This window comes from Tupaia chinensis, unplaced genomic scaffold (genome assembly GCF_000334495.1).
Source record: "Tupaia chinensis unplaced genomic scaffold, TupChi_1.0 Scaffold000085_1, whole genome shotgun sequence".
Taxonomy (NCBI): domain Eukaryota; kingdom Metazoa; phylum Chordata; class Mammalia; order Scandentia; family Tupaiidae; genus Tupaia; species Tupaia belangeri.
This window is the reverse complement of record NW_006159547.1, coordinates 1,748,543-1,764,534: the sequence shown is the minus strand read 5'-3', so window position 1 is coordinate 1,764,534 and position 15,992 is coordinate 1,748,543. Positions and strand designations below refer to the sequence as shown.

General features: G+C 40.4%; 1 protein-coding gene across 1 annotated transcript in view; it reads right to left on the bottom strand.

Annotated features, from left to right (window-relative positions):
• Positions 1-15,992, bottom strand: part of GLIPR1 (GLI pathogenesis related 1) — a 29,191-nt gene that overhangs the window by 5,674 nt on the left and 7,525 nt on the right. Inside the window, exon 4 of the mRNA XM_006142848.3 lies at positions 4,316-4,428. Within this exon, the coding sequence (XP_006142910.1) occupies positions 4,316-4,428 (113 nt within the window). The remainder of the gene's footprint in view (positions 1-4,315; positions 4,429-15,992) is intronic.

Sequence of the window (15,992 nt, the reverse complement as noted above, 5' to 3'; positions counted from 1 at the left end):
CCTGCTGGCGTACATGGTTACTGCCATCCAGAAAACTGCCTTATAGAAAAGCTGTGGTGATCAATATTTATTCTGTCTACCTAGCCTCCATCATTTATACTGGATAGAAGTTGTTTGACAGAGGTGCCTTCTAAAAGGAAAAAAGATATGGGATAACTTTCAAGTGCAATTTGCTTTTACATCAAAGATATCTAAGTAATAAATGGTTACTGAGCACTCCCAGGTGCTAGTCACTCCTCCAAACACCCTTGGATGAAATGATCTTCACAGTAACGCTGCGAGGGAGGTGCAGTCATTTATCTGCATTGTATAACTAGAGGTTGTAGCCCATAGTCTAACTGACCAAGGCCATACACTAGAAAGTGAAGTAATAGCCAGACATTTTACAGCCCTGTAAATGTCTTCAGAGTAGTAACAGGGAGGCTGTGCATTTAACTCAGAACCTGCCATTGCCCTAATATTACGGAGCTCTGCTTTTGTGAAAGAGTTAACTTCTTTGTGTCATGGTGCTTTTTGACACTTTGGTGAAATCTGTGGACTCTTTCAAAATTGTTTTTAAATATGAAAGATAAAATGTATTATAATAGGAAATTGATTAAATTGAAATAGTTGACAATGTTAAAGATTTGTGATATGTGCTTCTTTTTTTGAGAGATTTTTGCTATAGTGAGCGTGAGCTTGCCAGAGAGAGACAGAGACAGAAAGAGAGAAATCACCCCCCAGGGGGGATGGTCACACCGCAATCCCTTCTCCTCCTTTCTCCTCTCGGGATCTTGGGCATGCATGCACACATGCCTGGCGTGAATTTAAACCACCGGGTCTGGGACTTGAACCGTGGTCGACTATATGGGAGTCCAGCAACATAACAAATTCTTACCAAATATAAATAACATTGCCAGGCATTATACATACTCAACATTTTATTACACATAGCTTTGTTGTGTAATTTTCATAGCTATCCTAAGTGGTAGGTGTTATTATTATGACCTTTTGGAAAGAAAACCTAGATTCAGAGTTACTGACTTGTCCAAAGTCACACAGTAAGTTAACTAACTAACAAACTAACCATATATACATATATATATATATATATATAGAAAGTGAGAAATCACACCCCAGGAGGTATGGCCACACCGCAGTCCCTTCTCTATTTTCCTCACTGGATTTTGGGCATGATGTACATGTGCCCAGAATGAGTTTTAAGCCACCAGGCCTGGAACTTGAACCGTGGTTAACTATGTGGAAGTCTAGTGATGTAACCATTACACCATCTGTTGGTCCCATCTAACTGTATCTTAACCGTAAAAAATTGAAAAGTTACCACTGATTGAAGTATAGCTTTGCCTAGTTTTTCCTGATTTTATTTTCTTGCTCTAGGATTTTTTTTTTTAATTTTTTTCCAATGTAAGGTATTTATTTTGTTGCACCTATTTCGCAATGAATTCATAAGGAATAGGTTTCAATAAGTCAGGCTCCTTGCCATTGGTTCTCACCAAGCATGCTCTGGGTGGAGCAGACTGGAGCTTCAGTTAAACCGGGTCCCTTTCTCTTTGGCTTCCTTCTTTTTCTTACCATTTTCCTTAACATGTTTTAAGAAGCTATCTTTGCTCTTGGAGTGGTTAATATGCTTAATTCTTACCTTAATTATTTGGCAAGAATCTTGCCCATCACTTGTTTGTTTACAACAATGCCAACAGCATGCTGGCAGCAGTGTGGACTCTTCAGTTCTGCCATGGCAACATTTGTGGGGCATTCCTTTTTGAACATTACTCATTCCCTTGATATCCACAGTATTACCTTATTAGCAGTTAACATGTTTGTGGCCAAAGGATCAACTCTTACGTTTTCTAAAAGGCCTACAGAACATACACTAGGTACCTCTCCTCTTTCCTTTTATGTTAACCATTTTGGCAAATTATTGAGAGATGGCAGTTTCAGCCAACAGGAAGACAGTTCTGGAATTTAAAGTAAAAGGGGTTGTCTTCTTAATGACACTTCGTTTTAGTCCCTTCTGTATCTCCTGCTTTCCCACATTCAATCACAGCATCAAACATTTCCTCTGAGCATTACTTCAGGGAGAGATGGGTTTCTTCTAACCAATCTTCAGAAATCCAAACAAAATTCAAAGATCAGTTAATGGAAAAAAAATTATACAATATATGACAAAGGGCTAAAAACTTTAAAATATGAACTATTATAAATCATTCTAGTAGAAAAACAGGCAGACTTCATGATTCAGAGAAGGAATGTAAATAGCTATGTGAAGAAATTTATAATCACTAGCAATTGAAGATAAACAAAATAAATGAAATACCATTTTCTATCAAATCAGAAAGTAATGAAAAATGTGGCACATGTAGTTTGTGGAATACTACTCAGCCATAAAAAAGAATGAGACCCTGACATTTGATTCAAAGTAGATGATCATGGAAGATTTGATGCTAAGTGAAGCAAGTCAGACTGAAAGACAAGCATGTCTCCACTCAATATATATTGAATGTCAGTGCTCTATAGCAGAAACTGCAAGACTGAGAAGATAATAGCAGGGAGGGCAGCTGTAGATACTAGAGACAGTATGGGGGCTATTGGGTGGAAGGGATCAGGGGATCAGGGAGAAAACAAAACAAATTTAGTAGACATAAAAATGAAAATTGTCTGCTGATGATAATGTATATAATAACATTTTTTGGCTTGACTACTGTGCACTATATTCATGCTGGGAAAAAACATGCTGTACACTATAAAGATATACAGTGATTTGGGGTCAGCAGGTGGCATGGTGGTTAAGGGTGCTGGACTCTCACATAGGTGACCACGGTTCAAGTCCTGGGTCTGGTGGCTTGCTTTCTCACTTTTCTCTCTCGCTTTGTCCTCTGGTCAAATTAAATAAATAAATAAAGCTAAATAAAATAATTTTAAAGAAAGATAATACAGTTATTCAATGTAAATAAAAATTTTAAAAATAGGCTACAAAAACATAAAAGGAAAATACTTATAATATCCAGTACTGATGGAGTATACATTGATATAATAATGGTGGAAGGTAATTTGGCAGTATATATTAAAAACATTTTTAAATGATCATACTCTTTATGTAGTAGTATCACTTTCTAGGAACTGTAGGACAAGAGAGATGACCGAGGATTTATTTATATACAAAATTTTACATCTATTTATTTTTCTCTGTGTAATTTAAATCCTCAATAGGATGAACTATTGTTATTATCAAGCTCTCAGACTGGAGCCTATAGCTTACACTAATTGCTAGACCTTGGCCATGTTACTCACCTTGTCTGTGCCTCAGTTTTCTCATTTGCAAAACAGGAGCAATAATAGGAACTTACTATCTCAGAGACTTACAAAGATTAATACACATGAACCACTGAGAATAGCACTGGACACATTGTAAGCATTATATGACCATTGCCTATCATTGTATTTATAAGTATTCAAATCAGAAGCCAGCCAGTGGTATGGTGATTAAATTGGCTGGATCCCACATTCCCAACTGCGTGGTTTGAGACCTGGACCCAGTGGCTTGAAAGAAACACCAGGCATGTGTGTACTTGCCCACAGTCCCAAGACAAGAATGGAGGAGAGCAGATTGCAGCATGGCCATACCCTGGGGGAATTATTTCTCACTTTTCCTCTCTTTCTCTCTCTCTATGGCAAGCACACACATTCTATAGCAAACTAAAAAAAAAAATCATTTAAAATTTTAATGAGGTAAAATATGTTCGTGGTACAAGTTTAAGTAAAAGTACAAGATGTGTACTTCCGGTGTGATCACAGCACGAGCATACAGTATGTAAGTTTAGCGAGAGTAGGGTGGTGAGCTAGCCATCTGGCTACCTCCTCTGTTTCCTGAAGGAAGAAAAGTATATCCATTTAAAAAGCAGAACTGAAAAGTAGGTAAGTTACATAAATTGAGGAATGAAATTTATATTTCATTTTGTTTTGGCAATTGTATAACAACTACCAAGATTTTAATAAACTGATGAGTATAAAGTAACATCAATTCTTACATTTTGTAGTGTTAGTGCCATATCCAACTAATTTATGCCCTTGACATTTTAGTCTGGCTACTTTAAAAAAACAAGGGCATATGTGTGTATATGGAGTGTTTATAAAGTGTGTACACACACACACACATACAAAATGTACAAAAATTAATGGAGTAGATCTTTGGGCAGAGGAATTAATGGTCATATTAATTCTTTTTTATATTTTATCTGGATTTTCTATAATAAAAATATATATGTGTGCATATATTTTTTTTTTCTTTTTTAAGAATGAGGTTTATTCAGGCACTTACGCTGGTCCATAGTTGCATACGAAATGTGCTCCATTGGAAAGACTTTCAAAGCCATCAACTCTAGGGCAAAATTGTACTGCACAGCCAACTTTGTAACTTTGTGCCCAAACAACCTGAAAGGAAACAAGAATTTTTAACAGACAATAAAATAAAGCTTTAAGTGGATTAGGCTTTTATTAACACGAGGAGGTATATTTGCTGTAGATAGAGCACTTACCACCAGAGAAATTTTAGTGCTCACAATTAAGCTGGAAATAAGACTTGTAATTTTTATTGTGTGTACAATAAACACAATCGATGGCTAATTTTTGATAGTACAATGAAGAAAATGTGGGTACTATGATATAACTGGTGAGGAAGATGAAGGAAGACTTTAACTTGGGTGTTCAGGGTGGACTTTTCTAAGGAGAAGGCATTTGAACTGGGACCTGGACCGTGGGGTTGTGGCACTCGTGACAAATGTCCAGGAGACCTGATTGTGGAGGAAGGGTATTCCATGCAGAAGGAACACCAGGGCAAAGGCCGACATGGATTCACGTGGCATGGTAGAGTGGCAGGAAGAAGGCAGAGCCAGGAGCTAATGAGCAGGGGAAAGGTGTGCGTGATGAGGTCAGAGGCAGAGGAACATGGGATTTCTTACAGGAGGTGAGTGTTCTGTGGGTTCTTTTTCACATCTGAGAAAGATCACTTTGGTCCTTATGAAGTAAATGGGCTGAGCAGAGTAAGGGAAGACTAGGGAGGTCATTTTTGAGGTTGTTTCAGTGGGACAAGGAACAGATGGTGAGTGGCATTTGGGTGATGGCAGTAGTTTTGAGAACTGATGAGGTACATGGCTCAGCCTACATGTAGAGGCGAAAGAGTTCTAGGCCTGTCTCGGACCTACAGATTTTGCTTCATTCTGAGCGTGGACTAAGAGGAAAAGAGAAAACATCTTACTTTTCCTTGAGCCATATCTACTGAGGTGAAAGGAGCAGGGCAGGGCCTCCGTTCAGCACATGCTAATTTTGAGACAGCTTGGGCATCCAGGCATAGACGAACTCAGCTGCTGGATAAAACTCTGCAGTTGAGAGGACAGAGTATGGCTAGAAATAGAAATCAGGAAGACCTGGGAGTAGGTTAGATCACACAACCAACCACAATAGATTAAAAAAAAAAAAAGTAATAGAGTTTCTGGGATTAAGAAAACAGCCAGTGAAGCACACGGAACAGGAGTGGTTGGTAATGTAGGAGGGAAAACAAGACTATAGCCGGGTTACGGGAGAGTACCTTGTGCTGTCTCCCTGGGTCAGCACTCAGAAGAGCCCCAAACATGATTTAAATCAATGCTGTTGGGATCAATAGCTGGCATGGTGGTTAAGGTGCTAAACTCCCACACGTTGACGGCGGTTCGAGGCCCCGATCCAGTGGCTTGAAGATCACACCAGGCACGTGTGTATATGTGCCCAGAGTCCTGAGGAGAGGTGATTGCGGAGTGGCCATCCACCCTGGGGGTGGTGGTAGGGGTGATACCTGCTTTCCAACATTCAATCTCTACCTCTTTCTCTCTCTCTGGCAAGTACACACACCCTATGACAAACAACAACAAAAATCTTAAAAATAAATAAGTGCTGTCAAAAATTGAGCACCTTCAGTAGTACTTTTCCCTTGCTCTCTGAACAAGGATTCTACATCTTCATCTGGCACTGGCACCCACAAATTACATAATCCATCTTGACCAATAGTGTCTGGTGTCATAGAAGCCTAAAGAATGTTTAAAGATGTATTAGCTGGGCACATGCCAGCAATTACCTGCACTTCTTTTTAAAACAACACCAGATTAGATTTTAAATTATTTTTAACTTCTTTTTTGCACAGTTTTGTGACAAGAATTGCACTAAGTGTGGGAGGACACAAAAGTGAATGAGCTATGGCTAGTGCTATCTTCAGAAAGCATGGGGGGGGGCGGGCAGCAGATGGCATAGCAGTTATGTTACTGGACTCCCACATGGTCGACCATGGTTGAAGTCCCGGACCTGGCAGTTTGAAATTCACATTGGGCACGTATGCTTGTGTGCCCAAGATCCTGGGAGAAGAATGGAGGAGAAGGGATTATGGTATGGCCATCTCCCCTGGGGGGTGATTTCTCACTTTCTCTTCCACTGTCTCTGCCTCTCTCTCTAGTGAGAACATGTGCTCTAAGGCAAAAAAACTCTTAAAAGAAAGAAAACATAGAGAAAGGCAATCATGAAATCATTACGCAAGAGTTTTGACCATCTCCATCTCAGGACGCTTCTCTGAGAAAGTGAGGTTGAGCTGGGCTGGAATGAACTAATCCTAGAGCCAGAAGTCTTCCAGGAACACCTCGTGTGAGCCCAAGCTGGAGAAGACCCATTCATAGAACTGAAAAGGTCAGGATTACTTTAAAAATAAATACAATAAAATAGATACAAATCACTCACTCTCAGGAGAGAGCTTAAAGTGAGAGAGGAAAGGAGCTGAAGATGGAGCCTGACCTTCTCCAAGGTTCTAAGGTGGGGCAGCAGTTGGCGATGGTAGTGGCAGAGTGGAGGTAGTGGCAGAGTGGGGAGGGCTGCTGCTCTGAGCAGACTGCTCTTGCCTTGTCAGCCAGAGGGGCTGGGAGGGCGAGAGGAGGAGTAATGCCCTCCTCTGGTGCCGCCTCCCTGTCTCGTCATCTAAATGGAGTATTCCCCAGGAACATTCCTCCATGTGTCCCGTGTGCCCAGGTATCTGCCACAGGCATGTCCAGGCTGAACAACAAAGAGATAGTTTAGGATTCTGTCTCACTGAGAGAGCCTAGCTTCTCTGGGTCCATTCTGGTTTGATTCCTTCCTTAAACTTTTACTTTTTTACTTTCTATTTTTTTTTTTTTTAAGTAAGATTTGTTGCTATAGGGTATATGTGCTTGCTAGAGAACAGAGAGAGACAGAGGGTGAGAAATCACCCCCCAGGAGGGTTGGCCATGCCACAACCCATTCTTCTCCATTCTCTTGGGATCTTGGGCACAAATAATTTTTTGCTATAGGGTGTGTGCGCTTGCTGGAGAGACAGGGAGAGACAGAGAGACAGTGAGAAATCACCCCCCCTGGGTGGGGGGGTGAACACACTGCAATTTCTTCTCTTCCATTCTCCTCTTGGGGTCTTGGGCATGCACATCAAGTGTTGAGTTTCACGTTCCTGTGTCTGGGACTTGACCACAGTTGGCTATGTGGGGATCCAGCACCTTAACCACTCCACCTCTGGCCCCTATCATTTCTAGGGAGATTTCTAGGCCTATCTCAGACCTACTGAATGAAAGTTCCTGGAATTGTCAATTCTCATGCAGGCTAATTGGGCTTGATGTTCCTTTTACAACTGCCTTAGTTCAGTTTATATGTTCTGTTATTTGTCTTGGACCACTTTTCTCCACAGTGCTCTCGTATCTCAAGTATTCTTAATTGATGGGTCCCTGTGCCTTTAATGCTCCCCCCCACACACAAAAAAATGCGCAAATGTCAGTGACTACTCATTTTGTATTTCAGTTGATCTCTGTTTTAAAAATCTGGTTAATTAGGGTATAATTAACGTACACTAAAAATCATTATTTTTAGGCATACATTTTTATGAATGTTGGCACAAGTGTACAGTGGTGTAGCCACCACATTAAAGATATAGGACATTTCACCACCCCAAAAAGTACCCCTGTGCCTCTTTGTGATCAATCAGCCTCCACCCTCACCCCCAGCCCTTGGCAATCACTAAGCTGTTTTCTGTCCCCCTGCTTTTGCCATTTCTATGTTAAACGGAATCAGCTGAAATAGAGCTTTTGCATCTAGCTTCCTTCACAGCATAGGCATTCGTTAGGGGGCACTCGTTTATTACCGAGTAGTAGTTACTGCATGGAGGCACCACAGTTCACTTATTCATTCGTCTTTTTGTTTGTTTCTTTTTTAAATCTCACCCTTTTTAATGTCTATTTTGTTAATGGTTTAGAATCATTAATTAAATACAATGGTTATTTGTTGGTTAAATGGAACACACCTATCTGCTCCAAACAGTTGTAGAAGCGAGAGAACATTTCAATGATTTTTTTTTGTTTTGAATGAAATGGGATTAACGTACAAGATGATCATTCTTATCCCCATTTACAGCACTACCTTACAGTTGATTTTCTGTTATATTATAAGCAAGTTGGTCTCTTTTTAAAAACTTCACGAGCATTCAGATTTTGGAATAAACTCGTGTAGCTACAAAGCCTGCGTCGATATTCGGACTCTGCCACTTACTGTGTGACCTTGGCTTTAGCTTTACTATCTATTAAATGAGAAGAACAATACCAACTCCAGGAGCTCATTCCGAAATTTAAGCGAGCTAGTAATAAAGTGCTTAGAACAGCTTCTGGAACACAGGAAGCATTTGGCAAATGGTTATATTTAATTCCTTTACCACTTTCTACAAAATTTCTTTGAGGGACCAGCAGTTAGCGTAATGGCTATGTCGTTGGACTGCCATGTAGTCGACTATGGTTTGAGTCTTGGACCCGGTGGCTTAAACTCACAGCAGGTGCGTGTGCATGCGTGAGCGTGTGTGCGTGCCCAAGATCCAGAGAGGAGAATGGAGGAGAAGGGATTGCGGTGTGGCCATCCCCCCTGGGGGGTGATTTCTCGCTTTCTGTCTCTCTTTCTGGCTAGCGCATGCGCCCTTTAGCAAAAACTTCTCCAAAAAAAAATTTCTTTGAAAATTTAAAATCTTTTATTTTCTCTTGGGTAGATTTCTGTTATTTGTTTTAATTTCTTTTCCTATGGTAAACCAAATGCACAGTTACATTAAAAAAGAGCTCCCCATGGAGAACTCAGTGTCAGGTGTAGTGTTAAACACTTTACCATTGTGTTTAATCCCTAGGATGTTAGTGCGTTGGTTTTTATAAGTGAGGGACTGTAACTTAGGTCTGCCTGGCTACCAAGTATAGTGAGGATGGTCCATGCCGAAGCAAGGTGCTTTCAGAGTGATTCCCTTTCAGAAAGCCCTTTAGTACCAGGGTCAACTCTATGCTTTCTAATATAAGCACTGCATCTGGGGCTCCCAGGTGGGAGCGACGGGCCTCTCCCTTCTCACTAAATGTTCTCTTCTCACTAAATTGTATTCCCTTCCCATCTTCCTCCTTCTGTTCTCAGTATGAATCCACCTGGTTATCAGGAGTATGGTGACACTGTAACATACATAAAACATGCCAGAGAAGTTGTGAACCGTCACATTTCCATTGTTTTGAGACAAAGAATTCAAGGACGTGGGAGTGGAGGCTGAGGGGGAGTTTTGGCGGAGATTAAAAACAAAAACAAGATCAATGGTGCCATCTAGTGGGAAGTCCTAGCCCTATCAAACCCTAGTCATCTAATGCTGAAGTCAAACTACTTCCACATGTCACAAAACTGACGTGCTAGCAACAAAATATCTAATTTGATCAATCTTTCATATGAATATATTTCAATTCTTTCTCAGTGCTTATTTGTCTCCAGTGAAAATAAAGCCAACATGTTGAATTAATGAATCAAGAACTACATATTTTATGAAAAGATAAGCTGAATCTATCGTCTTTACTCTGTATAACCACCCACCATTAGCTAAAATCAGTAAATAGGTTTATTTTCAACCGAAGATGAGGCTAAGTGGGAGGTTATAATACCCGCTTGAGGTAACTTTCCAGAACGAATTTAAAACATCCAAATAGTCTTGAGACCTCCCAAGATTTCTTACAAATATAATGTCGACGGAAAAATATAACCAACTGTAAAATTAATAATTAATGCGGTTTATTTCCAAGCCAACTGTGTGACCTAGGCCGGAGAAGAGGCACACATTCCTTTTCTCGGGGTGATCATGTACAGAGGTTCCTTTTATTTGCTTTTGAGATTGACAGACAACATTTAATTAAAAGATTTCCCATTGGTCTGGCCCAAAAAGGCGGGACATTGGGTAGATTTCTGTTATTTGTTTTAATTTCTTTTCCTATGGTAAACCAAATGCACAGTTACATTAAAAAAGAGCTCCCCATGGAGAACTCAGTGTCAGGTGTAGTGTTAAACACTTTACCATTGTGTTTAATCCCTAGGATGTTAGTGCGTTGGTTTTTATAAGTGAGGGACTGTAACTTAGGTCTGCCTGGCTACCAAGTATAGTGAGGATGGTCCATGCCGAAGCAAGGTGCTTTCAGAGTGATTCCCTTTCAGAAAGCCCTTTAGTACCAGGGTCAACTCTATGCTTTCTAATATAAGCACTGCATCTGGGGCTCCCAGGTGGGAGCGACGGGCCTCTCCCTTCTCACTAAATGTTCTCTTCTCACTAAATTGTATTCCCTTCCCATCTTCCTCCTTCTGTTCTCAGTATGAATCCACCTGGTTATCAGGAGTATGGTGACACTGTAACATACATAAAACATGCCAGAGAAGTTGTGAACCGTCACATTTCCATTGTTTTGAGACAAAGAATTCAAGGACGTGGGAGTGGAGGCTGAGGGGGAGTTTTGGCGGAGATTAAAAACAAAAACAAGATCAATGGTGCCATCTAGTGGGAAGTCCTAGCCCTATCAAACCCTAGTCATCTAATGCTGAAGTCAAACTACTTCCACATGTCACAAAACTGACGTGCTAGCAACAAAATATCTAATTTGATCAATCTTTCATATGAATATATTTCAATTCTTTCTCAGTGCTTATTTGTCTCCAGTGAAAATAAAGCCAACATGTTGAATTAATGAATCAAGAACTACATATTTTATGAAAAGATAAGCTGAATCTATCGTCTTTACTCTGTATAACCACCCACCATTAGCTAAAATCAGTAAATAGGTTTATTTTCAACCGAAGATGAGGCTAAGTGGGAGGTTATAATACCCGCTTGAGGTAACTTTCCAGAACGAATTTAAAACATCCAAATAGTCTTGAGACCTCCCAAGATTTCTTACAAATATAATGTCGACGGAAAAATATAACCAACTGTAAAATTAATAATTAATGCGGTTTATTTCCAAGCCAACTGTGTGACCTAGGCCGGAGAAGAGGCACACATTCCTTTTCTCGGGGTGATCATGTACAGAGGTTCCTTTTATTTGCTTTTGAGATTGACAGACAACATTTAATTAAAAGATTTCCCATTGGTCTGGCCCAAAAAGGCGGGACATGTAGGTTATAGGTGGGTTCCACAAATTCTTAGGTCGGTGATTGGAAAGAAAGAGCTGTGTCTTGGGAAGAGATTAGTTAAAGAAAGGCTTAATCTACATCTTAAGGAAAAGGGAAGTACCGTGTCTGGGGAAGAAATAAGCAAAAGAATACACTGTAATCGGTTGAAATATATATCTCAAAGATACTATGCCAGGAACAGGAGGTAGGAAGAATCCTGTCAATAGAAAATAAATGGCCTGTTAATGTTTGTAGGTATGACTTCCCCAGTCCCTTTTGGAAAATAGAAAAAGTAGTCAGACTTCTGTCCACAATAAGAAGAGTCTTTAAGTTATTTGGTCTTTCTTCCAATATGCTAGGTGAAAAACCAGCTCATGAAAAGGATTTAACCTTGTTCTCTGTGTACTAATAGTACTTTTAAACATAATTTACATTCATTATTCAAGCCTTACTATGTTTCTGATCTACTCTCAACTCTTCCTCTTACTAGCTAAATGATACTAGGGAAGTGATTTTTTTGTTTTGTTTTTGCCATAGGATATGTGTTAGATAGACAGAGAGAGAAGGGGAAAGTGAGAAAGCGCCCTCCCCCCAGGAAGGATGGCCATGGCACAGTCCCTTCATCAGTTTCCTCGCAGGATTTTGGGCATAGATGCACACACCCAGTGGGATTTTCAAGCTGCAAGTTCGGAACTCCTACTACACAGCTAGCCATGTGAAGTCCAGTGCCTTAACCTAAATGCCACTGGCTGGCTCGGGAAATGGTTTTCTAACCTCTTTGAGCATATTTACTCATCTATGCATTTTTAGCACCTTTCTTATAGATTTGTGGGGAAAATGTAATGTCTGGGAGCAGCAGATAATGTAATGGTTACATTGCTGGACTCCAACATAGTCGACCATGGTTCAAATCAGATCCGGCAGTTTAAATTCATGCCAGGTGCATGAGTGTGTGTGCCTAAAATCCTGAGAGAAGAATGGAGGAGAAGGGATTGCAGCGTGGCCATCCCCCATCAGGAAGACTTCTCACTTTCTGTCTCTGTCTCTTCTGTGTCTCCAGCAAGCACATGTGCCCTATAGCAAAAATCCCTTTAAAAAAAAAAAAGTAATGTCTTCCACATAGAGAACACCATGCTCACTTTAAAAGTGGGTACTGCTGCTATATCTTCCCTGTCTCGGGGGGCCCTGGCCATCTTTTCCATGATGAGAGTCCATCTTCTGCAGTGGAGTAAAATGTGGTGGTCTCTTAAAGAGAGCAGGTTAAGTTTGGGCTCTCTTATCTATATGCAAAAAAGTGGATTTCAGAAAAAAGTTCTAAAGTTCAAAATGATAGCCCTCATTTTATTCCTAGGTATAAGGAGAAAATTTACGAGTATGCGCTGTTCATTTTTGATGGTTCATCTCTAAAATCTGAAGCTCATATGATATAAACACGAGTTTCCTGGAATGATAGACATGGCGTGTTTTGCTTTTATACGTATAAGCATTGTCTAGGAGTCTGTAGCCAATCTGACAGTCTTCTGACATCTGCATATTTGGCAGGATGAGCTACTTCCCATTCACCTGAAGTTCCAGGCTCACATACACACAGTACACCTCTATACCATGTTAATTTTGCTTGGAATTACCTTCCTTTTCATTTAACAAACTCTTACTTGATTTTCAAGAGCCAACTCATGTTTCCTGCTGTATGAATCTCCCTATTTTTGGCTGGATAGTCACCCTGTCCTCTTCACTCACATGACACTTTGCCAGTTTCTCTCAATTACAGCAGCCATGTTCTGCAATACATCATCTGTTATACACAGGACTCTCCCAATAGAAGGTCAGCCCCTAAGGTCAGCGTCATTAGCTGTTACCCCTTCTTTTCTCCTTTTCTGTCTCACTCCCTATATCTTTCTTTCTCTTTCTTTTTAAAATTTTTATCTTTTTAGAGAGATTTTTTTCTGTAGGGCATGTGCACTCTCTGGAGAGAGAGAGAGACAGAAAATTAGCAATCCTTCCCCCACCAAGGGGGGCTGGCCATTTTGTAATCCCTTTTCCCTCATTTTCTTCTTAGGGTCTTGGGCACACACGCACATGTGCCCAGTGTGAGTTTCAAGCAGGTCCAGGGCTTGGTCATATGGGAGTTCAGCAATGTAACCATTATGCTATCAGCTACTCCTGAAACTTTGTATTTCTAAGAAAAAGACCAATGCTACAGAGAACTTGACAGCCCCTTTGTATACAATAATCTTGAGATGAAAATTTCACTAAAATCAATCTTTTCTCTTCATCATCTACTTGTCATCCAAACTTGGTTTACCTGGAATAACACCAGTGAAATTAGAGGTTTTCTAGGCTGCAGTAAGAGTTCTTTCTAACAACATGTTTCTCTTTAAAACCACCTGTTGGGTCAACAGAAAAGTCACGATGTATTTTTGCATAGGAGAACAAAAATCTGCTGTAACTTTTCTGACAAACCAATATTTCAGTGTAACTGCCTTGTTAAAAGTGTCCTTTTCTTCCCTCACACCTCATTTCAACAGATTTTTGTCCATTAAAACCAGTCAAATATAGGTTAATACTTTTTGTTCTTGGTTTGACATGGGACTACCAGGAGATGAAGTACATAAACAAATCGTGGTCAGGCTGGAAGGCAGCATGTGGAGAAGATGACAGAAAATGCTGCTGAGGGATTCGTTTCCATCATGTTGCACACTTAAGCGGGGGCCAGAGAACCAAAATTGGCTTGAGTCAAAACAAAAACAAAAACTCAAAGTTTTGAATGAGGCTATTGGGATTAATAATAATGTATTGTGGGGAGAAGGGTCTCAGGGTGATTTCCATGCTGGCCTCTCCAGGTGGGTGGGACTGCTATTTTCCCTCTCGTGTGGCTTCTCAGTCAGTGTTTGAAAGAACGAGAAGGAGTGCAAGCATCGGTCCTTACTCATACTCTGTCTGGTAGGCTTATTTCTCCCAATCGTGTAGTCCTAAAACAAATACCTCGGATTTCACAGAGGACTTAGGCCAGCTGGAACCTGAAAAGCCTGTGTTCATAAGGTCCTTCCTTACTCACACATGGAATAAAGCCCCCTGGGAGAAAAGCTGTCCTGAGGACTGTTCAAAACTGTCCAGGCTGTCACCTGTGTCCACATAACTAAACTCTTCAGGCACTGTTTCCACTAGTATGGGGGTGTGTTCCTTTTATTAATTTTTAGATGTAAGGCTATAACCCTGACTCCCTCATAGTTACAGGTGCACTAGTATAAGCTTACTCTGTAAAACATCACATTCTAATTTTCTCCTCACCCTAGAAAGGACGGTGTTGAGGAAGTGTAAGGTAGATACTTACCTGAGTGTAATGGCCACAGACTTTATTGCATCTCCGTGTCCTGAAGTCATAGTACTGGATTTCTTTGTACCAATTTATGATGGCTGAAGACACGGAAAACAAGGACAGAGACCCTGTCCAGATGTTTTCTCCCAGGGAAGTGAAGTTCGGGTGCAGCTTGTGGGGTGGGCCCAGTCGCGGATTATGTCCAAACTTACAATTTTTTGCCCATGCTTTTGAAATTCGGGATAGCTCTGGGTCCCAAGTCTGCAAAAATAAAGATTAAACAATAGAGAGGCTTAACAGTGGAACCTGTTGCTTGACAATGTATGTAGAGTGAGCAGAGGGGGTGCTAGAAGGGAAATGAGGTGTGATGACAAGGAAAGAAGAAGAACCACTGTACTTGGGTCCTCTACAAATACACACTTCAAGCATTGACAGGGATAGAAATGTGATCATCTAGTTTCATGGAAGTTAGAATCTAAGTGAGGAAGACGGACTAATATTTCTTTCTTTTTTTTTAATTAATTATTTTATTTAACTTTATTAATTATGCATTTCAATTTGACCAGAGAAAGAGAGAGAGAGAGAGAGAGAGACAGACAGGAGAGATAAAGTGAGAAAGCAGGCTGCTCCCAGGTTTGAGACTTGAACCATAATCAGACGTGAGAGTCCAGTGTCTTTAACCACAATGCCACCTGCCAGCCTCCAGACAAACCAATGTTTCACTGAAGGCCAGAAAGACTAATATGTCACTGAATTCTGTGCAAAATAATTTGCGCTGTGTTTCACGTGTTTTATGAACTTGATTTTATAAGATTATTCTTTTTTTGGGTGGGGAAGAAAGGAGATATATATATATATATATATAGTTTGTTTTTGCTATGCGGCGTGTGTGCATGCCAGAGAAAGAGAGAAAGTGAGAAATCATCCCCAGGGGGATGGCCATGTTGCAGTCCCTTTTCCTCCACTCCCTTTCAGGATTTTAGACATGAATGCACATGTGCCTGGCATGATTTTCAAACTGTTGGGTCCAGGACTCAAACTATAGAGTCAGCCAAATGCGATCCAGCATTTTAACCTTCATGCCACCTGCTGGCCATATGTGTGTGTGTATATATATAGTATATACATTGTATGTGTGTATATTATATATATATAATGTGTCTGCGTGTGTGTGTGTATGTGTGTGTGTGTGTGTGTGTGTGTGTGT